Source organism: Bos mutus, unplaced genomic scaffold (assembly GCF_027580195.1).
Source record: "Bos mutus isolate GX-2022 unplaced genomic scaffold, NWIPB_WYAK_1.1 CTG345, whole genome shotgun sequence".
Lineage (NCBI taxonomy): Eukaryota > Metazoa > Chordata > Mammalia > Artiodactyla > Bovidae > Bos > Bos mutus.
Window position 1 is genome coordinate 17,551 of NW_027219832.1, and position 25,823 is coordinate 43,373.

The 25,823-nt window shown below is 39.4% G+C and overlaps 1 protein-coding gene, 1 long non-coding RNA gene and 1 other non-coding gene across 10 annotated transcripts in view; 2 read left to right on the top strand and 1 right to left on the bottom strand.

Annotated features, from left to right (window-relative positions):
- Positions 1-20,479, top strand: part of LOC102269891 (dihydrodiol dehydrogenase 3) — a 35,715-nt gene extending 15,236 nt beyond the window's left edge. The window contains exons 8-10 of one of the 5 annotated variants that reach the window (XR_011463497.1): positions 15,537-15,701; positions 16,099-18,829; positions 19,875-20,476. Coding sequence is in view for 4 of the 5 variants with exons in the window: in XM_070366957.1 (XP_070223058.1) it covers positions 15,537-15,701; positions 16,099-16,159 (226 nt within the window). In the remaining variant the exon portion in view is untranslated. Of the gene's footprint in view, positions 1-15,536; positions 15,702-16,098 lie in introns of all 5 variants that reach the window. The other 4 variants (XM_070366960.1, XM_070366957.1, XM_070366958.1 and 1 more) reach the window with 4 other exon arrangements.
- Positions 6,849-15,530, top strand: LOC102270753 (uncharacterized). 4 transcript variants are annotated; one of them, XR_011463500.1, is made up of 6 exons: positions 7,981-8,277; positions 8,482-8,583; positions 11,314-11,481; positions 11,773-11,889; positions 13,635-13,756; positions 14,557-15,530. It is a non-coding gene; the product is annotated as an uncharacterized lncRNA (long non-coding RNA). The 4 variants fall into 4 exon arrangements; XR_011463501.1 differs by lacking the exons at positions 7,981-8,277; positions 8,482-8,583 and adding an exon at positions 6,849-6,893; XR_011463499.1 differs by lacking the exons at positions 7,981-8,277; positions 8,482-8,583 and adding an exon at positions 6,860-6,980.
- TRNAS-GGA (transfer RNA serine (anticodon GGA)) lies at positions 9,741-9,812 on the bottom strand. Its single transcript has one exon. It is a non-coding gene; the product is annotated as a tRNA-Ser (tRNA).
- Positions 20,480-25,823: the final 5,344 nt, after the last annotated feature.

The following is a 25,823-nucleotide window of genomic DNA, read 5'->3' on the forward strand; positions in this document are numbered from 1 at the left end:
AACAGATTAGAATCTGAACTGCCCCCACAGCAGGTCCAGAAACCGGCACAGTGTTGGGGGGGGGGATCCTAGGGGGGTGAGGTGGACTGTAATTCAAAGAGAAGGAAAGGATCCTGACAGCAGTGACTCAAGAAAAACATTTACTATTCTCGTTTTTACTTGCTGTATAGTTTCTTATGTATCTTTTGTATTTTTTTCCTCCCCCCCACCCCCATTGTAGTTGCTGATTTTATTGGCACTATGAAATCTAGTTAAGCTTTTGAGGTTTGTTTTTTTTTTTTAATCACACTTTTTATTGTTGTTATAAACCTCTGCCTCTATGTTGGGCCTTTGCAGCTCTGTGGAGTTTTCTTTTTTGTTGTTTTGTTTTTTCATTCCTCTTCCTTTTTTTGTTTTTCTCTTAAAAATTTTTTAACTTTAATTTTTTAAAACCTTCCTTTGTTTGCTTTTCCTACTGTTCTTTCCCCCTAGCAGTTAATCTTTAATGTATATAAATCTTTTTTATCTACCTCTGTTTAGCTTTGCATATCTATTCTTTCTTTCTTTTCTTTCTCTCCTTTCCTCTCAACATATTTGTTAGTTTTGTTTTCATTGTTTTATTCCCCACTTGGCGCCTTGCTTTAGTTTAGTTTTCCAGTTTGTGCTTTCATTAGTTTTGTTCTTAACTGGTAGATATCATTTTTGGTATCCTTTGTTCTCTGAGTCAGTCGATCGTACTTTATTTTTGTTGGACTCTCTTGATTTTGCTTATGGATGTATATGTATATGTGTATATTCCATCATTTTAATTATTATTTGCCTGATTTTGTAACTCTCATTTGTCTGGAGTTCATCTTTGGTTTCCTATTTTTGAGTATGTGCTTTAATCTCACTTAATGCCATAACAAACCACTTGTGGAGTCTTTGTTCCTGACCAGAGATCAACCCTGAGCCTCTGGCATAGAAGTACTGATCCAAGACCCTAGACTACCAGAGAACTAATCCTAGGAAGTATAAAATAGTCAGAACTCCCACAAAGGAAATCACTTGAATACAAGACCTGGCATCACCCAACCACCAGTAGCACCCTGTGCAGGACACACCTCATCCAAACAACAAACAAAACAAAAATACAAACCTAATCATCAGCAAACAGGATTACCACCTCACTCAGCCTTGCCCATCAGAGGAAAAATAAACAAACAACAAAAAAATAGCATAAATCTCACCCTATATGATGCTTACACAAATCATTGCACCAACCTTGGCGGTGGGTGGGGGGGGGGGTGGGGGGGGAAGAAACCAAAAGGAAGAAAGAATTCAACCTTGAAGCCTAGGAAAAGGAAACCTCAAGCACAATAAGTTAAAAAAAAGAATGAAAAGGCAGAGAAACACTGCACAAATGAAGGAACAAACTAGAAACACAGAAGTCCAAATAAATGAAGACGAAATAGGCAAACCACCTGAAAAGGAATTCAGAATAATGATAGTAAAAATGACACAAAACCTTGAAAACGGAATGGAGAAAATGTACGAATCAATTAACAAAGACCTAGAAGAATTAAAGAATAATCATACAGAGACAAACAACACAATTATTGAAATTAAAAATATTCTAGAAGGAATCAATAGCAGCATATATGAAGCAGAGAACGAATCCATGAGCTGGAAGATAAAATGGTGGAAATAACTCCTGAAGAGCAGAATAAAGTAAAAAGAATGAAAAGAACTGAGGATAGTCTCAGAGACCTCTGGAACAATATCAAATGCACCAAAATTCAAATTATAGGAGTCCCCAAAGAAGAAGAGAAAAGGAAAGTGTAAGAGAAACTTTTTGAAGAGATTATAGTTGAAAATTTCCCAGCATGGAAAAGGAAATAGTCAATTAAATTCAAGAATCACAAAGAGTCCCATACAGGATAAACCCAAGGAGAAACACATCAAGACACATACTAATTAAACTAACAAAGATTAAACACAAAGAAAAAATATTAAAAGCAGCAAGGGAAAAGCAACAAGTAACATACAAGGGAAACCCCATACATTTAACAGCTGATCTTGCAGCAGAAACTCTGCAGGCTAGAAGGGAATGGCAGAATATTTTTAAAGTACTGAAAGGGAAAAATCTACAACTAAGATTACTCTATGTGGAAAGGATCTCATTCAAAATTGATGGAGAAATCAAAAGCTTTTTAGACCAGCAAAAGTTAAGAGAATTCAGTACCACCAAACCAGCTTTACAACAAATGTTAAAGGGACTTCTATAGTCAAGAAATACAAGAGAAGAAAAAGATCTACAAAATCAAACCCTAACAATTAAGAAAATGGCAATAGGAACATATATATCAATAATTACTTTAAACGTAAATGGATTAAATGCACCAACCAAAAGACACGGATTGGCTGAAGGGATACAAAAACAAGACCCATATATGTGTTGTCTACAAGAAACCTACTTCAGACCTCAAAACACATATAGACTGAAAGTGAGAGGATGGAGAAATATATTCCATGCAAATGGAAAGCAAAAGAAAGCTGGGGTAGCAATCCTCATATCATACAAAATGGACCTTAAAATAAAGAATATTTCAAGAGATAAGGAAGGACACTACATAATGATCAAGGGATCAATCCAAGAGGCAGACATAACAACTGTAAATGTCTATGCACCCAACATAGGAACACCTCAATACATAAGACAAACAGTAACAGACATAAAAGGAGAAATTGACAGTAACACAATAATAGTAGGAGACTTTAACACCCACTAACTCCAATGGACAGATCATCAAAACAGAAAATTAATAAGGAAGCACGAGTCTTAAATGATACATGAGATGAGACGGATCTCATTGATATCTTCAGGATATTCCATATAAATGCAGAAGAATACACCTTCTTCTCAAGTGCACATCTTGGGTCACAAGTCACGTCTCAGTAAGTTTAAGAAAATTGAAATCGTATCAAGAATCTTTTCGACCACAGTGCTATGAGACTAGATATCAATTACAAGTAAAAAACTGTAAGAAACACAAACACATGGAAATTAAATAATACATTTCTAAATAACCAATAGGTTACTGAAGAAATCAAAAGGGAAATCAAAAGATTTCTAGAAAGAAATGACAATGAAACATGAGAACTCAAAACCTATGGGATGCAGGAAAAGCACTTCTAAGAGGGAAGTTTATAGCAAAACAATCCTACCTCAAGAAACAAGAAAAACTTCGAATAGACAACATAACTTTATACTTGAAACAACTGGAAAAAGAAGAACAACCCCCCCCCCCCCCGCCCCAAAAAAAAAAGTTAGTAGAAGGAAAGAAGTTATACAGATCATAGCAGAAATAAATGAAAAAGAAATAAAAGAATCAATAGTAAAGATTAATATAACTAAAAGCTGATTCTTTGAGAAGATAAACAAAATTGAGGGCTATGGTTTTTCCAGTGGTCATGTATGGATGCGAGAGTTGGACTTTGAAGAAAGCTGAGCGCTGAAGAATTGATGCTTTTGAACTGTGGTGTTGGAGAAGACTCTTTAGAGCCTCTTGGGCTGCAAGGAGATCCAGCCAGTCCATCCTAAAGGAGATCAGTCCTGGGTGTTCATTGGAAGGACTGATGCTGGAGCTGATGCTGGCCAATACTTTGGCCACCTGATGCGAAGAGCTGACTCATTTGAAAAGACCCTGATGCTGGGAAAGATTGAGGGCAAGAGGAGAAGGGGACGACAGAGGATGAGATGGCTGGATGGCATCACTGACTCGATGGACTTGAGTTTGGGTGAACTCTGGGTGTTGGTGATGGACAGGCAGGCCTGGCGTGCTGCAGTTCATGGGGTCGCAAAGAGTCAGACAGGACTGAGTGACTGAACTGAACTTAGCCAGACTCATCAAGAAAAAAAGAGAGAAAAATAAAATCAACAAAATTAGAAATGAAAAAGGAAAGGTTACAACAGACAGGGCAGAAATATAGAGGATTATAAGAGACTATTATGAACAATTATATGGCAATAGAATGGATAACCTGGAAGAAATGGACAGATTCTTAGAAAAGTTCAATCTTCCCAGACTGAACCAGGAAGAAATAGAAATTATGAACAACCCAATTACAAGCACTGAAATCGAAGCTGTGATCAAAAATTTCCAAAATAACAAAAGCCCAGGACCTGATGTTTTCACAGGAGAATTCTATCAAATATTTAGGGAAGAGCTAATGCCTATCCTTCTAAAACTATTTCAAAAAATTGCAGAGGAAGGAACACTTCCAAACTGATTCTATGAGGTCACCATCACCCTGATCTCAAAACCAGGCAAAGACAACACACAAAAAGAAAACTACAGGCCAATATCACTGCTGATCATAGATGCAAAAATCTTCAACAAAATTTTAGCAAACAGACTTCAACAACAAATTAAAAAGCTCATACACCATGATCAAGTTTGGTTCATTCCAGGGATGCAAGCATTCTTCAGTATATGCAAGTCAATCAACGTGATACACCATATTAACAAATCGAAAGATAAAAACCATATGATAATCTCAATAGATGCAGAAAAAGCCTTTGACAAAATTCAGCACCCATCTATGATTAAAACTCTTCAAAAAGTGGGCATAGAAGGAACCTACCTCAACATAGTAAAGGCCATGTATGTAAAGCCTTCAGCTTTACATATAGTAAAGCCTTCAGCAAACATTATTCTCAATGGTGAAAACTGAAAGCATTCCCCCTAAGATCAGGAACAAAACAAGGGTGTCCACTTTCACCACTATTATTCAACATAGTTTTGAAAGTCCTAGATACAGCATTCAGAATAAAAAGAAATAAAAAGAATTCAATCGGAAAAGAAGTAAAGCTCTCACTGTTTGCTGATGACATGATATTGTACATAGAAAACCCTAAAGATACTATCAGAAATTACTAGAGCTAATCAGTGAATTTAGCAAAATCAATACACAAAAATCATTTGCATTTCTATATACTAACAATGAAAAATCAGAAGGAGAAATTAAGGAATCAATCCCACTCACTATTCCAACAAAAAGAATAAATTATCTAGGAATAAACTTACCTAAGGAGACAAAATAATTGTACACAGAAAATTATAAGACACTGATGAAAGAAATCAAAGATGACATATCAGATGGAGAGACATTCCACGTTCCTGGATGTGAAGAATCAATATTGTGAAAATAAGTATACTACTAAACACAATCTACAGATTCAATGCAATCCCTATCAAATCACCAATGGCATTTTCCTAGAAAAACTAGAAGAAAAAATTTCACAGTTCATATGGAAACACAAAAGACCCCAAATAGTGAAAGCAGTCATGAGAAAGAAGAATGGAGCTGGAGGAATCAACCTTCCTGACTTCAGGTTATACTACAAAGCTACAGTCATCAAGACAGTATGGTACTGGCATAAAAACAGAAATATAGACCAATGGAATAAGATAGAAAGCCCAGAAATAAACTCATGTACCTATGGGTACCTTATTTTTGACAAAGGAGGCAAGAACATACAATGGGGCAAAGACAGCCTCTTCAATAAATGGTTCTGGGAAAACTTGACAGGCACATATAAAAGAATGAAGTTAGAACACTTCCTAACATGATACACAAAGATAAATTCCAGATGGATTAAAGACCTAAATGTAAGGCCGGAAACTGTAAAACTCTTAGAGGAAAACAGGTTGAAGACTCGATGACATAAAACAAAGCAAGATCCTGTATGACCCACCTCCTAGAGTAATAGAAATAAAAACAAAAGTAAACAAGTGGGACCTGATTAAACTTAAAAGCTTTTGCACAGCAAAGGACATTATAAGCAAAGTGAGAAGTCAACCATCAGAATGGGAGAAAGTGAAAGTGAAAGTTGCTCAGTCGTGTCCGACACTTTGCGACCCCATGGATGGTATACTCCATGGAATTCTCCAGGCCAGAATACTGGAGTGGGTAGCTGTTCCATTCTCCAGGGGATCTTCCCAACCCAGGGATCAATCCAGGTCTCCTGCATTGCAGGCTGATTATTTACCAGCTGAGCCACAAGGGAAGCATCCCTATGAAATTAGGTGAAAATTATGTGTCTTGGTCTTGCAGGGGTGTCCATGTGTGGACGGGTCCCTGAGCAGTCTTTTTGCCCAGAGGACCTGGAGCAGAGCTGGAGCTGATGTTGGCAGGGTCACCCCTTCTCCAGGGCGTGCTGGCAGCTGGCAGCTGGCAGCTTGGTGGGAGGGGGAAAGAGAGGTTGCCCCAAAGCCAAGTATGAGCAGAGGTTTCTGTGCTCACTGGGTGTCCCGACCCTACTGGGCCATGTGGGTCCCAAGGTGCTGGGGCAGAACTCTGATGGAGGGGTCCAAACTCATTCCACCCCTTGTAAGTGTGCGCTGCCCCTCCTCACCCTTGCCCTGTCCAGATGTCTCTGTGTACGTTGCTGTGTATGTTGCTGTGTGTGTGTGTGTTCCTGTGTGTGTCTGTGTTCATAATTGGGTACCTGAAACAACAGGTAAAAATTTGGCTAGATTTGTTTTTTGTCATGACTTTTCTTCATTAGTTTGCTCATCATGCTCATAGTCCTGGGATCAGCCCAACAGGAAAGCCGAGGGGTCTCAGTCATTTCTGAGTCATCATCGTGCCTGGCCCAAGAATGGCTTTCTGATTCCCGTAAATTTGACTGTTTTTTGAATGCCTTATGTCCCCCCAAACCACACCCCAGTTCTATTCAGGGTTTTATTAATACATGATCTAGTCTATATCTCCACCTTTATTCCTTTGTCCTTGAATCCCTGTGTGTGTGTGTATATATATATATATATATATATATTCCTCCTGTAGCTGTAATAGCCACTCCAGCTGCTCTTCAGTTTAAGTTTAGAGTTAAGTGGAACAGATGCCAGTCTCCAGACAGTACCCAGGTAGGTTGGAACATTGCACATAAGGTTTCCTCTGATCATTCTGGTTTGAGGGAGGCAACTGGAACTGATCAAGACTGCACTGCCCAGGTAGGATGAGGGTACAGGTGAATAATACACAATGAAATTTTTTTGTCATTCTGTTCTGGATTTTTCCTAGTTGCCTGTTCACTTTTTGTGCTATAGATCTTTGTTTGACTGTTTTACAGAGCTCCTATGAGGTTTTTCAGCTGCCTTCTCTTTCTTTTCTTGTCTTTCCACGGGAGACTTCAGTCCTCCCATCTCACCATTTTGCTGACATTGCTGAACATGTTAAATTTTATTTGTCTTTACAATATCCCCGTCTATAAGTGCATCACAATTTCCATTACTATTTCCAAATTTGTTGTATTTTGTTTATAGGTTTTTCTTTTATGAACAATGTGAACAGTTAGTAAATTATGTAAAATATGTGTCAGTTACATTATGAGAGTACTATTAGAGTTATATAACTAAGTACAATGTATAAACACTAGAGTCTCTTTGCACACTGCACAGGATATCCTAAAACTATTAATAATTAACTTCCAATAAGCTCTTTGCCAAAATTTCTGGTTTCCATATCATATTCAGGATTTCACTAGTCAGGTCCGTAAAGCATAATAATTTTGCTAGTGGAAAATGTAAAAAGGCAAATTTATTTTCATTTGAAGTTTTGATTCTTTATAAAGGGATTACATTTTCAAAAATGCTTATAAATGCTTTGAGATTGTGTGATTTGTGTATGTGTGTATGTTTGTACTGTAGACTGTTGTTTCAACTGATGTTTGATCGAGATTGGCTTTTTAATAGAAAAATAAAAAATATTGCTCTTGTGGAAGTTTCTAGTCTAAAATATGGTCAATAACTGTTCAGCTCATATCATCATTATATAATAATGTTCTACTGCAAAAAAAAAAAACAAACAAGCTAACTGATTTCAATCCTGTTCTTACTCAATGGGCACTGGTTTAATCATGCTCCTCCTACAATATATCTGCTAACATTGGATGGTGCAGCTGGGGTGTTACCTTCCTGTTATTCCTAACCTGTGAAGGAAGAAGGAAAACATCAGTCTGCTTACTCCAAGGAGAAATAGGCAATGGATCCCAAAAGCCAGAGAGTGAAACTTAATGACGGCCACTTCATTCCTGTCCTGGGATTTGGAACCTATACACCTCCAGAAGTAACCTGGGTAGTTGTGGGTCAAGATATAAATAGTAGTGGATGTAACATGAGTGAAAGAGACTTGGGTTGTCAAGCACTGAGCTCCTGTGCAACTCTGGGAGGATCACATCATTCCACTTACCGGGCCAGCACCATGCCCTAGGAAAGAGGAGAGAGCATTCAGTCTTCACTCTGCATCAGGGTATGAAACTGTGCTCCCTGTAGATTACTCTGGGTCTGGGTTCCCCTCCAGTTTCTGTCTCTTTTCCAGCTTGGCAGAAGAGGTGAGACTCGGCTGTCAAGATCACTGACTGTCAGCTGCTTTCCTTTGTGGGTGACTGCAGTTGCAAGTTTTCTCTGTACATTTTATTAGTTCAAGAGCTCTTTCCTGCTTCCAATAATACAGGACCCAGAGAAGTATTTGAAGTGGAAGGTCCTGAAGATGAGATGACTGAAAATTAATGGAAGAGAATTGCTTTTCTACTGTGGGATACCTGCTTGGTGCCAGGCAAGAAACACTCCAGATGCTTTTTGCCTTGTGCTTCTGTTTCTGCTTGGAAACTTCTTCTGATGGGAACCATAGTATCACTAGAGGGGATAAGATGCAATCTTACAGGCCAGATTTTGTGATGTATCCTGGGGTTTTGTAATGTGTTTTTATTAAAGTATGGTCTGCAGTGCTTGGTCAAATAGGGGCTAGTGGACAAGTCTCTAGACTGGAAGCTAGAAAGTTTTCTATCTTGCGTTTAGAATAGATGTGACAAGGGACTGGACTTATACTTTGAGGCTCACTATTCTAATTTTTAAAATGGAAAAATTATTAAGAGACATTTTGCTGATAGAAGACAGAATTTGTTTACTTCGTAGAGCACACTGGGTTGAGGGGAGGAAAGTGAAAGGGCTGTTACTGAAGCTCATGGGCTCATTCCCAGGTACATCCCCAAAAGTGAATGTCACTCAGTCATGTCCGACTCTTTGCAACCCCATGGACTGTACAGTCCATGGAATTCTCCAGGCCAGAATACTGGAGTGGGTAGCCTTCCCCTTCTCCAGGGCATCTTCCCAACCCAGGGATTGAACCCAGGTCCCCTGCATTGCAGGCAGATTCTGTACCATCTGAGCCACCAGGGAAGCCCATTCCCAAATGTCCGTGCATTTAAGAAAAACCAGAACTAGACCCAGCAGAACTGTGTTATACCAATTATCTACCTCCTTGAAATGGGAAAGATTTTGAATCACATAAAAAGAAATGGAATATTATTGAGCATTGAAGACAAAGTTACCCATTTGCAATCACACAGAATAACTGGGAGAACATTAAGCTAAGTAAGCCAGAAATAGAAAGACAAATACTGCATGATATCCTTGTAGGTGGAATCCTAAATAGTGGTACTTGTAGAAGAGAGAGTAGAGGTATTGTGAGCAGAGGCTGATGACAAGACTGGGAAAAATGGAAAGATGTTAGTCAAGGGTACAGACCTTCAGTTATAGGATGCATAATTCTGGAGACCTGATGTACAGCAAGTTTGAAAGTGAAAGTGAAGTCGCTCAGTTGTGTCCAACTCATTGCGACCCTATGGACTGTAGCCTACCAGGCTCCTCCCTCCATGGGATTCTCCAGGCAAGAGTACTGGAGTGGGTTGCCATTGCCTTCTCCAGGGCATCTTCCCAACCCAGGGATTGAACCCGGGTCTCCTGCATTCCAGGCAGACGCTTTAACCTCTGAGCCACCAGGGAAGCCCATAGTTAAAAATTATGGGTTATATCTTCAGATTTTGTAGAGACTAGATATAAATCTTCTTACAAGCACCTCCAAAAGGTAGCTATGTGAGGTAGTGCTTCTGTTTACTAGCTTGCTTGTGGTAATTATTAAGAGTGGATACTTACATGAGTAAGTACAATCCAGAGAAATGCCAGGCTGGATGAAACTCAAGCTGGAATCAAGATTGCCGTGAAAAATATCAATAACCTCAGATGTGCAGATGACACCACCATAATGGCAGAAGTGAAGAGAAATTAAACAGCTTCTTGATGAAGATGAAAGTGGAAAGTGAAAAACCTGGCTTACATTGAAAAACTATGATTATGGCATCCTGTCCCATAACTTTATGGCAAATAGATGGGGAAACAATGGAAACAGTGACAGACTTTTTTTTTTTTGGTCTCCAAAATTAATGTGAATGGTTTTAGCCAGGAAATTAAAAGACACTTACTCCTTGGGAGAAAAGCTATAACAAACTTGGACAGTGTATTAAAAAGCAGAGACATTACTTTGCCCACAGAGGTCCATATTGTCAAAGCTATGGTTTTTCCAGTAGTCATGTTTGTGTATGAACGTAAGTACTGGACCATAAAGAAGGCTGTGCACCAAAGAACTGATGCATTTGAACAGTGATGTTGGAGAAGACTCTTGAGAGTCCCTTGGACAGCCAGCAGATCAAACTAGTCAATCCTTGAGAAAATCAACCCTGAATATTCCTTGGAATGACTGATGCTAAAGCTGAAGCTCCAATACTTTGCCTACCTGATGCTAGTGATAACTCATGGGAAAACACCCTGATTCTGGGAAAGATTTAGAGCAAGAGGAGAAGGAGGGGACAGAGGATGAGAAGGTTTGATGGCATTACTCTCTCGATGGACATGAGTTTGAGCAAACTCTGGGAGATGGTGAAGAACAGGGAAACCGGAGTGCTGCTGTCCACGGGGTTGCAAACAGTCAGACACGACTAAGCAAGTAAATAACAAGAATAACTTATATGAGAATATCACATTGTACACCTTGAAAAGATACAGTCGTTTTTTTGGGGGGTGTATTCTGTGTGGCTTCACTGCTAGGTAGAAGTCTCAGAATCTTTTACCTTGGTTCTTGATACTTTTACTAGGCACCTTGTAACTTTGATCATTTTGCTTCAAACACCTCACATTATAAATCATATTAATGACTACAACATTTTGTTGAGTCCTTTGAGTTCTTTCATCAAGTCACTGAACCTAAAGGTGGTTTTGCCATCCTCTGATACCAGCAATCCAGCCACTGATCACCTGAAGTTGAAGGGTTCCTGGGTAGTGTTCATTTAATTACTTATTAGGAATGTTAAGGGAAACTGTCATGGGTTCATTACTACACATACAGAACTAATCAAAGACACAGAAAAAAGTTGATTCTTGGGAAGATCAAAGCTTGTGTCTAGCAATATCTTATGTGGATATTCAACTTCTACCTTTGTTGCTTATGTAGGTTGCTAAGAGGGATGCTCTGGAATTCACCCCATTCGCTATAGAGGTTGGGTTCCACCATATTGACTGTGCTCATGCCTACCAAAATGAATAGGAGATTGGCCAGGTCATTCAAAGCAAGCTTGAAGATGGCACTGTGAAGAGAGAAGACATATTCTGCACTTCAAAGGTACTGTGTGTGCACGTGTGCAAGTGATTGTGCCAATCACTTTTGACAATTACATAATAGGGTCCTTTGGTTAGGAGTTGTTTGCTGAACTATGCTTATTGGTATATTCCTAAAGTATTAGAGTTCCCTGGTGGTTCAGTGCTTAAGACTTGGTGCTTTACTGCCATGAGCCAGGATTCCATCCTTGGTCGGGGAAGTAATATCTCACAAACCATGCAGTAAGACAAAAAAAAAAAAAAAAAAATTTACCTAGTTTATTATTAATCAACTTTCATTCTTTAACCTCTACAGCTTTGGTTAACTTCCCTTCAACCAGAGTTGGTCCAACCAGCCTTGGAAAAGTCACCAAAAAATCTTCAACTGGACTACATCGATCTCTATATTATTAATTTTCCAGTGGCTCTGAAGGTTAGAAATTTGTGTGATCACATCAATGTTATATCTTGTGTTAGAATGTGTATCAACTTGCAGGGATGGTTGAATAAAGATTTGTCTTAGTAGGTTGAAGGGACGATTACACTAGAGTAGAATCCCCCAAATAATTATTTGTGATCATCTTTTTACTGAGTTTTGAATCCCTTACATGGATCCCATAGAAAGGCAGTAATAATCTGAGGCTCTGCTTGAAAAATTAAAGGAAATAGAAATCAGCCAGTTCTGAACAAAGTCCTGGATATGACTCCTGAGTGTCTGTGAAATTCATGAACCAAGAGTTTGGTGCAGCCATGGTGAGGTTGACACTGCCTTACATTGAACATTATGAGTTAATCTTGTCTTTTACTCTTTCAAGTTGAGCAGATTTGGTGGTGCTTCCTCTGGGTGAGTCAAATCACTTAACTGTATAGGAAGTTGGGAGACATTGCTTACACTCTTGCCTGTCTTCACGATGAGGTTTGTAGACTGCACTTAGCCATTAAGCATGGTTTACTTAGAACTCTTGATTTCAAGTTACAGAAATAAACTCAAGCCCCCTAATGCAAAATCGCTTAGTGGACTATGTAGATGGCAAGTCCCAGACACAGAGAGTTTTGAGGATTTGCAGCAGTGTTCAGAAATGTCTCCTTTCTTCTATCCCTTATCAGGACACTACTCATGATTTAGTTTATTTTACTAAACATTTTGCATTGGTGGCAAATATGACCCTGGGGCAGTTCAAGGCTCATGGTCATGAATATTTGAGAGCATGTCTGGATCGTCCACATCCCATATCCACCTAAAGATAGCCTTGCAATTCACATGTCTGCCCTAGGGCACCTGATGCTCAGAGGGAAAAGAATTTCTGATATCTAGCCATATGAAGACTGCAATTTTTATTCTGGAAATTATGTCATGTAACTTACTGCCATTTCCAGCCCAAAAAGGCATTTCAAAATAGGCAAGTACAAGAAGCAGACAAAATACAGAGAAGTCACTGTGAGTCCCTTTTAGGACCTAGAAAAATTGTATTTATTACAATGTATATTGAGTGTAAGAGATTGGAGTAAGCCTCCTTCCTAAAGGTATTGCTGACAACTCCATATATGCAAATCACTTTGCAAACACTGGTATTTAGAAATTTGTAAACCTACCTGATGGAGGTTTGATCCCTGGTGCCTGGCAACCTGGCTAAATGCAGATAAATTATTTTGTGACATAAATGACTGCTTCTATTCCAGCCAGGGGAGGAATTATTTCCAAAAGATGAAAATGGAAAACTGATATTTGACTCAGTGGATCTCTCTCGTATGTGGGAGGTGATTCCAGGGAGGTGAGAACCAGGGGAGGAGTCAGCAGAGGGGGAACCTCCTTCATTTCTTCCACCTGTGAGAATGGGCTGTGGACCATCAGACTCAGAAGCTCATGAATCTAAGGGAATGGATGCTGGAGTTGTGTGGAGGAAACCATTGCTGAGATGTTCACAGAGAGGAACGGAGGAAGAGAATTTGGGACAGTGTAGACAGCCATCTTTTTCCTTCTATGTGATATGACTTCTCAGGAGTTTTTCTAAGGTGGGGCAGTAGTTTTTCTTTTTATATCATGACCTTCTTCCCGATTTTTCTTCTTGATAGTCAAGGGTAATTCTTGATGAATGAGTGTGATTACTGATGTTTTTCAGCATTAATTCTTGTTCTATTGCCCATTCCATGTGACTGTCCACCACCCCTCCCTCTCAGGTCTTGGAGATGTGTAAGGATACAGGCTGACCAAGTCCATTGGGGTGTCCAACTGCAACCACAAGCAGCTGGAGAAGATCCTGAACAAGCTGAGACTCAAGTACAAGTCTGTCTGCAACCAGGTGAGCAGCTCGGCTCCTCTCCCTCATGCTCTTCAGAACCTCCTTCTTGCCCTGGAGCCAGATGTCTGTCTATCCTCCCCTCCTGTTCATCTGACCTTTGTAGATAGATGATTCTAGAGAGTAGGGCCTCTATGGTGGTGTGAATAGAATCTATAACAGTATCTCTGTTTACAAAATTCTGGGTGGAAAAGTGGGATGCTTTCCTTCTAAACTGTGGGTAGAACCCAGAACTAGAGGAAGGAGGCGTTTCCTTGAGATGAAAGGATGACCAGATGGAGGGGAAAGTGCCCTGGAGCAATCTGCATACAGGAAGGAAGATGAGGAAAACATGGAATCAGAAGTAAATTAATAAAGTAACAAATCAGCTGAGATGGGTGTTAAGAGTTTGTGTGGGGTTCTGATGTCTGAATTCTTGGTCTTGGTGTCTCAGCATTTAGGAGTCTTAAACAGGGAGCACAGTTCAGAAAAATGTGTTGCAGGTAATGAAAATCATCCAGTTTAGAGGGTGAAGTTAAAAGCTTAAGGTGATACTAACAATCTATGAACATTTACTCAGGAACATCTACTCAAATGTAGAGCCCAGCTTTTGATTGTTCAATCTTGCACTGGTTCTGCCATACATGTCTATCATAAAATTAACTGTATAAATACACTTTTCTCTATTTCCCTGTTGATGTTGACATTTCCAATTTACATTTAATGATGTAGTCTTTAGCCTTTGAAATCTTTTTGTCTTTCTCTGTTATATTAATATTGCCTTTGAATATAATCTGACATTCTTCTCTGTGGGTGTTCTACAGGTGGAATGTCACCCTTATCTCAACTAGAGCAAACTGTTGGATTTCTGCAAGTCACATGGAATTGTTCTTGTTGCCTGTGGTGCTCTGAGATCCCAACGAGTAAAAAGAATGGTATTGAATCCTATTGAAGACACCTGGGAGTTTCCATAAAATTCAATTTTTGATGAAATATTTTAAATTATACAGTACTCTGATAACTCTCATAGGCAGAGGCAAGAGAGGGGAGGGATGGAATGAATCCTTCTTTTTTATCTTCCCATTACACAGCCATTTTTTCTATGTTGTATTAGATTGTCAACTTATCAATAACAAATGTCTGCATTGAAATCTATATAGAGTCCCCCAGTTGAGGCCAGAGACACAAGCTTATATCATGATTTACTTATTGACTAATGAACATATTTCTAAAAATATATATTGCAATCCTCACTTATCTCATATCTAAAATTGGGATAATAATATGTAACTCCTATGTCTATCATGTTATAAAAAATTTCAATTTAAAGCATTTCTTTGACATCTATAGAAATATAATGATAAAATAAATGTCTCTTATTTTGAGACTACTCAATTTTTATAAATACTTTGAAAAGCTAAATTTTAAAACAATTCCTGGTCTTTTCCATCTGTTTTTCTATTCATGCCCTTGATTTTAGAAGAAAAGCAATCCCTGAGAATTAAAGAGAATATACGAAATTTGGCAATCTGGTCTCTACCCAATAATGCATCTGAGTCACCTGCAGAGCTTTGTAAACACAGACTGGGAGGTGACACAGTTGAAGTTCTGTTCAGTTTGTCTTCAGCTCAGCCATGGAATTTATATTTATTACTACATCCTAGTTGATAGTGATGATGCCAGTCCTTGGACCACACTTTCAGAAGCTCTGGTTTAGAGTCTACCTATTTAGTCTGTATGGGAAGCCTACCTACAAACTGAGTATTCAGTCTCAGCTCTTTGGCATTTCTGGATTTCCTTCCAGGGTGAACTTGGACCTGCCCGTTCTCTTGGAGGAACCAGTTCTTTGTGCCATTACCAAAAAGCACAGGAAAACGCCACTCTGGTTGTCCTTTGCAACCAGATACAACGTGGGGTTGTGGTTCTGGCCAAGGGTAACAATAAGAAGTGGATCAATGAGAACATACAGGTGATGAGCAGGGCTCTGGGCAGAGGGCTTGTAAGGAATATCTTTCCTAAGGGTCATTCTTTGTCTAGCTCTCAAGACTGTACTTGAGTCAAGACAAGTTATTTGTTCTTCCCTGTACATGAATACCTTGTGTATATTCCTGATGGTTTTCTCCTCCAGATTTGGCAACAGGAGAGACAGTATGGCTAGATAGGGTTAAGGTTGGACAGAAAATAGAGATCTTAGTTTCAGAGTTATATAAACAATTTATTCTGTTACCTCATGTAAATGATATTTTATTTTCTCTGTTCTCAATTGATAAAATTTCATTATGTGGTTTTTAAAGACTGTTTGAACTACTGTAACAAAATACTACAGATTGAGTGGCTGGGAAAAATACTAAATTTGTTTCACACAGTTCTGAAGCTGGAGGTCTGAGGTCAGGATGCCCGTGTGATCAGGTGAGAGCTCTCCTCTAGGTCACAGGCTTCCCTTGTATCTTAACATGGTGGAGTGGACAACAGCTCTGTCCAACATGTCCTTTATGAGTATGATATTGTTGAAATCTCATCCATGAGGGCTCTGCCATCATGATCTAATCACCCCAAAGTTTCTATTTATAACACCATCAACATGTAAATTTGGGGACTCAAAAATTATGGCAGCATTCTTTAACCTCCTAATCATTATGGTTATATTTTGTATTTCCCTGAGTACTAATATATTTTCATCTTCACACATTTAATATTTTTGAGTTGCTGTCTTTGAGAAATTTCTCTTCAAGACTTTGTTCACTTTAGCTATGCTGTTTCTCTTTTGACTTCTGTGTAGGAGACTATTATTGTACTTTAGCCATAGCTGTAGAGGAAACTCTCCCCAGTTTCAGGATTTAATGCAGAGATCACTTCTGCATCTCTTGATTCTGTGGTTTGGCAAACAGCCTGCACTCAGCCCTCTTGGCTGGGCTCTCTTGTGCATTTTCAGTGCAGAGCAGCTTGGCAGTTCTGCTTTAGCAGGTGGATGTGGCTCTTGTCAGAGGATGCTGAACACCTCTCTGTATAGTTTTTCATATACAATTGGCTAGAATAAGTCTCCATCTCAGCACTGTCATAAGATTGCCAGTCAGTGAGTGGGGGAATATCTCTTCCTTTGGGGTCGCAAAGAGTTGGACACACTGAGCGACTGAATAACAGCAAGTGCCCATATTTCCCACAGATTTTCATTGTCAATTCTGTCATATATAAAGTGTCCATAAGTACATTTCTGCCCACTCCTTTCTATTTAACTACTCAGCTTTCTGTACTGTGTTACTAAAGTGAAAATAAGTCTTGCTTTTCAGTATGGTATGTTCTTCTATTTTAAGGATGTCTTAACTGCTTTTGACTAGCTCTTCTCTCATTTAATATTAGTATCACTATACTGACTTCCACAAGAGAATATGTGTTTAAGTCTTTGGTTCATGTTGCATTGAAACACGAGATCACTTTGGAGAAAATTAATTTCTTTATAAAATTGAGCTTTTCATTTCATTATTATGATGTGAATTTTTAATAATTTGTTGTTCCTTAATGTTTAAGTACTTTTCATAAGCTTTGTCCACAAAGGCATTTATATAAAGTTTTTGTTAGATTTCTTCATAGATAATGAGTAGTTTGATATCAGATTCCTGAACAGGCTTTCAAGGGGAGTCTCCTCCCCAAACTGCTTCAGCTGAATGCTGTCACCCTTAGGGCGTGTTGGGGAGAGGCAATCAGTCAAACGCCAGCTCAGGTTCATTATCGAGTCAGGAGTGTCTAAAGCAGTGTGTTTGGAAAAAAACGAGTTTAGATTTTTCGTTTTTTGTCTCAAGTAATTCACTTAGAAAGATAAGCAACTGATGTGCTGTAATCTTTTTGAGGTGGACTGAGAAGGAGAAGGTGTGGGAAGGAGAGGTGAGAACTCAGCAGAGGGTCCTAGGTTGCTCACCTGGAAGCTGAGGACAGACATGGCTTCCCTGTCCCCTCTTCTTGTCTCCATCCAGCTGGAAAGTCCTCCAGTCCCCAGGGGGAGGCCAGCTCCTTGGGGGAGGTGTTTGACTTTGAACTGACTCCAGAAGACATGAAGGCGATTGATGGCATCAACAGAAATATGAGATATTATGAATTTCTACCCTCAGTGACTTGCAGGTGTTTCACACATACACTGTTTTCTGTAGCAGGCAGGTCAGCAGGGGAACTAAGCTTTTTAAAAGCTTAATTCTAGGAAGCCAGTTCTGATTTCCAGCTTAAGAATCTACCAGGGGTTTTCTACAGACCTCAGACCAGAGGTTTCCTCCAGGGCTCCATTTCTCACCAACAGAAATGTGATAGGGGCTCAGGACAGCCTATCAGTAAAATCCCCTGGTTGACATCATGGTGATTTCACTACTTTGTACCCTAATCCCTGTGCCTGGTGTACCTCCTCTTAGGTTTGAGGGACCCAGTAGACACAGAGGGCACAGTGCCTGAGCTCAATATTCTTTCAGTGTTCTTTGAACATGTTTAATCTTTATTTCTTTTTACACCAGGGAAGATTATTGTATTAATAATAACTGTATAATAATGAATCCATCATGAATTGCATTCAAGTTTTGTTGTTGTTTTTAGTCACTCACTTGTTTCCAACTCTTGGTACTTCATGGACTATAGCCCACCAGGCTCTTCTGTCCCTGGGATTTCCCAGGCAAGAATACTGAAGTGAGTTACCATTTCCCTCTCCAGGGGATCTTGCCCCCCAGGGATCAAACCCATGTCTCCTGCTTTGCAGATGGATGGATCCTTTACCACTGAGCCACCTAGAAAGCCTGCAATCATGTTAACCCCAACACAACTATAAAATGTATGTGGATGTTTTTATGGAGGAGGGTCCTAGAAAGGCCAACATCCATTAGTGCTACGATGTCACATGGGCCTGCCCCAGCCTGTCCCCTAAGTGTCTGGGGACATTCTCCCTAATATGAATTTATTCACCAAGACACTATCCATTTCTTTCAAATTAATCTCTTCATTGTCCTTTCTTCCCTATTACAACTCCCATGTCCTCATCCTTGTTATCTCACAAAACTGAATTACAAGTAGATCTTGAGCTTAACTGACCCTCCAGTGAGTGACTGCTTAGCAGGACACACTCAGGTAAGATCATCTGGGTCTCTCTGGTTTCTTGAGTCAAGACTCACACCATTGTTGTATTTGTCCATCAGGGGTCCATCCCCTGGGGAGCCTCTACCTTCTTGACTTTGATTTAGTCACTGACATGGGATTCCAGCTGCCTATTTACTGCATGAGGATGTCAGGATTGAAGAAACAGAAGACTAATCAAACAGGGAGAATTTGGAAGGGAGTTTAGAGAGAAGGGAATACCAATTATTGGAGAAATGAAGATTTTGTCTCCAATGAAAGATGTCAAAACTCTCCCTATTGTTTGTATAGCTGTATCATGCTTCTGATAAAAGACATGATAATTGGAAAAAAAGGTGGAAAGTTACTTTTCTGTACTTAAAGAGTTTTACTTATAGTTGTATGTTTTCCTTCATTAGGCTGTGAGTGCCTAGACTTATTTATCTTTGTGGGCTTGGGTCCACAGCCTGGCCTCTGGCGCCTGGAATCTCTTAGAATGCATTCTTTAATGAATTGAATTGAAAAAGACAGATTCTGAAAGAAAAGTAGAAACATGGAAAAAAGGAAAAAAGTAGTAATAGTAATTAGTGAGTCACCAGTGGTTTCCTCCATTATAAATTAAAAAAATAATAATCCCACTTTGAGCTATCTGATTGATTGTTCAGGTGCATATGGTAGTGCTCTGATTGATGACAAGTTCCTTAGTGGAGGCACTCTGTATTTTGGGGGCTGCTCAGTATCTGCTTATTGATAGATGTGTGAAAAAGAGTCAGGCGTTCCACCTGTGTCTGAAATGACTTCCACAGTTAGCCCTAGGTCTTGCACTCCCATATAAATTGTAAACTGCCTGTCACCATGGAGTGAATATCACATGTGAATGTTGGGACTGGACGTGTGGGTGCCGTGTGCACATGGAGCAGACACCTGCCTGTGTGCTTGTCAGGGGAGAAGGAGGGATGTGTTTATAGATTTAGACAAATATATCCTGACTGCATCTATAGAGTAGCAGCTTTTGACAACATGACAGATTTGATAAATTAACCCTCCTCTTCTCTTTCAGTAGTGTTGGCCATCCTGAGTATTCATTTTCTGAAGAATATTGACTCTCAGCTCTCACTCTGATTCTTTGAGAATTACATGCTTTTAGGACTATAAAGAGGATTTTTGTACTTGGTGAAGGTGCTTAAATGAAGTGTTTGAATGTTTCAGAGCTTGCCTTTCCTTAAAAAAAAAAAAGTTCATGAAACAATAAAGACTTCAAAGTAAGAATACTATTTTTTTCAAAATTAAAAAATACAAATTGCAGAAAATTTGGAAAACAGAATGGAAGTGATAGAGTATAAAGATAAGCTGTGATTAACCCATTTAATAATACTTAAATTTGGTGCCTTAACTTTATGATTTTCCTGTAGAAATACGTGTGTATTTTGATTTACAAAGAGAAAAGATCTTTAATCTACAACTTGTCTACTTGTTTTTAACTTAACATAAGTATCTTGATAAAATAAAAATATGACTTAAAAAATCCAGAATTATATTTTGCTTACTATAAAGCAGCACATCTTATTAATTTATTTAATTTTTTAATTGTTTGCCCATGTTTAGCGTTTTGATGAGTTTTTATATATTTTCCCATTGATTCACTTGTTGCAATTCATTCATTAATTCAGCAAAACTTTACTGAATATTCTTTAGAAACACATGGTTTTATCAATAAATATTATTTTAAATGAGAAATTCTTGAGTTTATAGTCTAGTGGACCAAAGCTATGAATGACATCAGAAGAATTAAGCTGTTAGAATTGGGTAAGTGCCTGTTGGAGATACTTCTGCACAATCTCTCCCACTTCTGTACATCTGTTAGGCAGAGACACCAACTACTCTTCATCCCACACAACTTTTCATTTGTACAAGAAACAGCCTTGCAACATAGAGACAGTGGCTCACTTCATTACTCTGGAACAGAAAACACCAAGTTCAGGAAAATCGAGCGTTTATGTAACATTTAAGGTCCAGCAAGTCAGCTGATGTGGGTGGAGCTTACTTAGTGAGGTGGGGAGACAGGAGCTGAAGAGAAGGCCCAGAGAGCCACTGGGACCTTGGGTCTGTATCATGTAGGTTTTTGAAAGGATTTTACTCTGAGAGAAACGGAGAATGATATTTTGGGATCTGAACAGAGTAGTTACATGAACAGAGATGCTTTTTTAAAAAATTACCCTGGTTGCTATATTGAGAAGAAAGAGAGAAAAAAGAGCCCTCTTTTAGGACTCTACAGGAATCTAGGTGAGAGATGATGCTTGCGTGGACCACAGAAGGAATAGTAAGTGTGGTCAAAGTTGTTAGAGTAGAGATATATTTTAAGGGCTGCATCAACCAGACTGTCTAACGTATTGGGCATAAAGTGAAAGGAAAAGGGGAATCAAAGCTGAACCCCAACATTTGTGCTTAAGGGATAGGAAAAGGAGATGCCATTTTCTCAGCTGGAGACAATGTGGGGAGAACACATTTTTGTGGGAAGATTAGGAGTTCAATTATATATATTCAATTATAGGTATCTTTGAGATGCCTTTAGGTACTCAGTGAAGATGCATGCATACAGTTGGACATAGAAGTCTATCAGAGAAAAAGGTCAGCTAAAATATTTGTATTTGTGGTTTCTCAAATTTAGTTGCCACTTGAAGCCAAGAAACTAGAAAATTGGAGATAATATGTCATACAGTGAGTGAGTATAGACATGGATGTTAAGCTTCATGACAACTCAGTATTGAGGAGCTGGTTTTTCCTTAAAAAAAGAAAAAGTGGAGGAACCAGCAAAAGAGGCAGAGAAGGAGAGGCTAGTGAGGTGGGAGAGACTGTTCTTAGAAAGCACATGAAGGGTATGATTGGAGGTGAAAAGAGTCCAGTGCTTCCAAGTGGACAAGTAAGAGAAGACTGAAACAGACCATTGGATTGGGCAGTTAACCTTGGCAAGGTCAAGTGGCGCTTTGATAGTGGTGAAGGCAAACCCTGAGTAGAGTAAGTTCAAGAAATGGTGTGAAGAGACCAATGAGAAACAGTATATGTGGTTTTCAAAGACGTTGCTGTAATGAGGACCATGGAATTGGGCAGGTGCTGAAAGAGAAAGTGGAATTTAAGACAAGGTTCCCTGTTATGGGAGATGACCACCTGCCTCTGAGGTCAGAGGAACAGTCCAGCAGAGAGAGGAAAACCTATGATACAGCAGATGGAGGTGGGATTGATTTGAACCACATTTTAGTTAATACTGCTGGTATAACAAATGACCAAAAATTTGTGCTTTGAAACAACAGCAATGTATTAGTTTACATATCCTGAGGTCAGAAATTCAAAATGCGGTTCAATGGGCTAAAGTCAAAGTGCCAGCAGGCCAGCATTCTTTTCTGGAGGTTATAGGGGAAAATCCATTTCCTTGCCTTATACAGATACTAGAGAACAGATCCTGTGTTGTTGTAAGAGGGTGTTTGCTAAGACCAGAGCATTCTCTTGAAAAAATTCTGTTAGCTTTGGCCCTGCTTCATTTGTATTCCAAGGCCAAACTTGCCTGTTAGTCCAGGTATCTCTTGACTTTCTACTTTTGTATTCCAGTCCCCTAAAATGAAAAGGCCATCTTTTTTCAGTGTTAGATTTAGAAGGTCTCTTAGGTCTTCTAAGAACACATCAACTTCAGCTTCTCTGGCATTTGTGGTTGGGGCATAGACTTGGATTTCTGTAATGTTGAATGGTTTGCCTTGAAAATGAACCAAGATCATTCTGTCATCTTTGAGATTGCACCCAAGTATACTGCATTTTGGACTCTTTTGTTGACTATGAGGGTTACTCCCTTTCTTCTAAGGGATTCTTGCCCACAGTAGGAGATATAATGGTCAGTTGCATTAATTTCACCTATTTCCCATCCATTTTAGTTCACTGATTTCTAAAATGTCCATGTTTACTCCTGCCATCTCCTGTTTGACCACATCCGATTTACCTGGATTCAGAGTTCTAACATTCCAGGTTCCTATGCAATATTATTCTTCATAGCATCAGATTTTACTTCCACCACTAGACACATCCACAATTGGGTGTTGTTTCTGCTTTGGCTCTGCCTCTTCATTCCTTTTAGAGCTATTTCTCCACTTTTTCTAGTAGCACATTGGACACCTACCAACCCGGGGGTCTCATCCTTCAGTATGATATACTTTGGCCTTTTCATAATGTTCATGGGGTGTCAAGGCAGGAATGCTGAAGTGGCTCACCATTCCTTCTCCATCATCAGATCTCTCCATCATGACTTGTCCATCTTGGGTGGCCCTGCATGGCATGATAGTTTCATGAGTTACACAAGGTTTGTGTAACTGATAGTTTCATGAGTTACACAAGGTTTGATCCATGTGATCACATTGTTTAGTTTTCTGTGATTGTAGTTTTCATTCTGGAGGCCATAGGATTGAAATTCTTGCTTCTTCTGTGTTGCCCTCTGATGGACGAGGATAAGAGGCTTGTGCAAGTTTCCTGATGGGAGGGATTGTCTGTAGGGAAAGTCTTTCTCTGGTTGGCGGGGCAATGCTCAGTAAATCTTTAACCCAATTTTCTGCTGATGGGTGGTGAAATGAAGCAGAATCTTTTGTTCCTTGCCCCTGTACCATGTCCTTTCCCTGCTCTTTGTGGAAAACTTCAAAGAATAAGTTTAATCAGAGAATTGAGAAATGTAGACACAAAGGAAAAAGGTCAAAAGAGACTCAATAATAACCGTGTGGTCATTAAGCATAATCAAGGACCTTCAGCTCTTTCTCAAGGGCTAGAGATAATATTGTGAACCATATCCTGTGAGCTGCCATATAGATCCTAGAACACCAGGTGGAGAAGTTAACCACATGATGACCAGAATATATCCATGACATAAGCTGCCACACTTCTGAATAATGGCCTCAAGAAATGCAAACAAATGGGTCCTGGAACTGAAGACTAATGTACATAAAACAATCAAGATGACACGGGTCAGACCACTGATGACCAATTTGAAGATGACTGTCAGAGCTGACTGTGCTGTTTCTGCATATAGCACCACTATCACTTCTGTCTATAAGGGCTCTTGCCCCACTGGTTTCCAGTGGAGGGGGTCGGGCTTTGGATCGATGTCTGCCACACCAACAGCTCAGTTGCTGGAATCTGAAATCAAACAAACTTTCCTTTCCACCAACCTGGCCTGATTATTGGATTTGAAACAACGAGCAGCTGCACCCCACCGACACACACACCGTTTTGGTAACAGTGGGACTGCTCCCTCCAGTAGAAGGGAAAACCACTAGGCCACTCTGGAATGACCTAAATGAAATTCTTTATGATTATACAGTGGAAATGATGAAAAGATTCAAGGGATTAGATCTGAAAGATTGAGTGCCATAGAGTGCCATAGAAAAGAACTAAGGGTGGAGGTTTGTAACATTATATAGGAGGGGTAATCAAGACCATCTCAAGAAAAGAAATGCAACAAGGCAAAATGGTCATCTGAGGAGACCTTAAAATAGCTGAGAGAAGAGGAAAAGCAAAAGGCAAAGGAGAAAGGGAAAGATTTACCTATCTGAATGCAGAGTTCCAAGGAATGCTGGGAGAGGTAAGGAAGTCTTCTTAGATGATCAGTACAAAGAAACAGAAGAAAACAATATAATGAGAAACACTAGAGATCACTTCAAGAAAATTAGAGATACCAAAGGAATATTTCATGCAAAGATGAGGACAATAAAGGACAGAAAGGTATGACCTAAGATAAGCAGAAGAGATTAGGAAAAAGTGGCAAGAATACAAAGAAGAACTATACAAAAAAAGGCCTTAGTGACAGGGATAACCATTATGGTGTGATCACTCACATAGAGCCAGACATCATGGAATGCAAAGTTAAGAGGGCTTTGCATGAACAAAACTAGTGGAGGTGATGGAATTCCAGCTGAGCTATTCAAATTCTAAAAGATGATGCTGTAAAAGTGCTGCACTCAGTAGCCCAGCAAATTTGGAAGACTCAGCAGTGGCCGCAGGACTGGAAGAGGTCAGTTTTCATTCCAATCCCAAAGAAGGGCAATGCCAAAGAATGTTCAAACTGCTGCACAATTGCACTCATTTCACATAGTAGCAAGGTAATGCTGAAAATCCTTGATGCTAGGCTTCAATGGTATGTGAACCAAGAACTTCCCGATATACAAGCTGGATTTAGAAAAGGCAGAGGAACCAGAGATCAAATTGCCAACATCCATTGGATCATAGAAAAAGCAAGAGAATTCCAGAAAAAACATCTACTTCTGTTCCATTGACTACACTAAAGCCTTTGACTCTGTGGATCACAGCAAACTGGGGAACATTCTTAAAGAGATGGAAATCCCAGACCACCTTACCTGGCTCCTGAGAAACCTGTATGCAGGCCAAGAAGCAACAGTTAGAACTGGACACGAAACAATGGATTCATTCCAAATTGGGAAAGGAGTCCATCAAAGCCATATATTGTCATCCTGCTTATTTGATTTATATGCAGAGTACATCATGTGGAACATTGGGCTCGATGAATCACAATGTGGGCTGAAGATTGCTGGGAGAAATATCAGTAACCTCAGATATGTAGATGACATCACCTTAATGGCAGAAAGCAAAGAGGAACTAAGGAGTCTCTTGATGGAGGTGAAAGAGGAGAGAGAAATAACTGGCTTAAATCTCAATATTTGAAAAATTAAGTTCATGGCATCTGGTTCCATCCCTTCACAGCAAATAGATGGGGAAAACTTGGAAACAGTGACAAAGTTTATTTTCTTGGCCTCCAAAATCACTGCAGATGGTGACTGTAGCCATTAAATTAAGATGCTTGCTCCTTGGAAGAAAAACTATGATAAATCTAGATAACCTGTTTAAGAACAGAGCCATTACTTTGTCGACAAAGTTCTGTAGAGTCAAAGCTATGGCATTTCCAGTAGTCATGTATGAATGTGAGAGTTGGACTGTAAAAAAGGCTGAGCCCTGAAGAACTGAT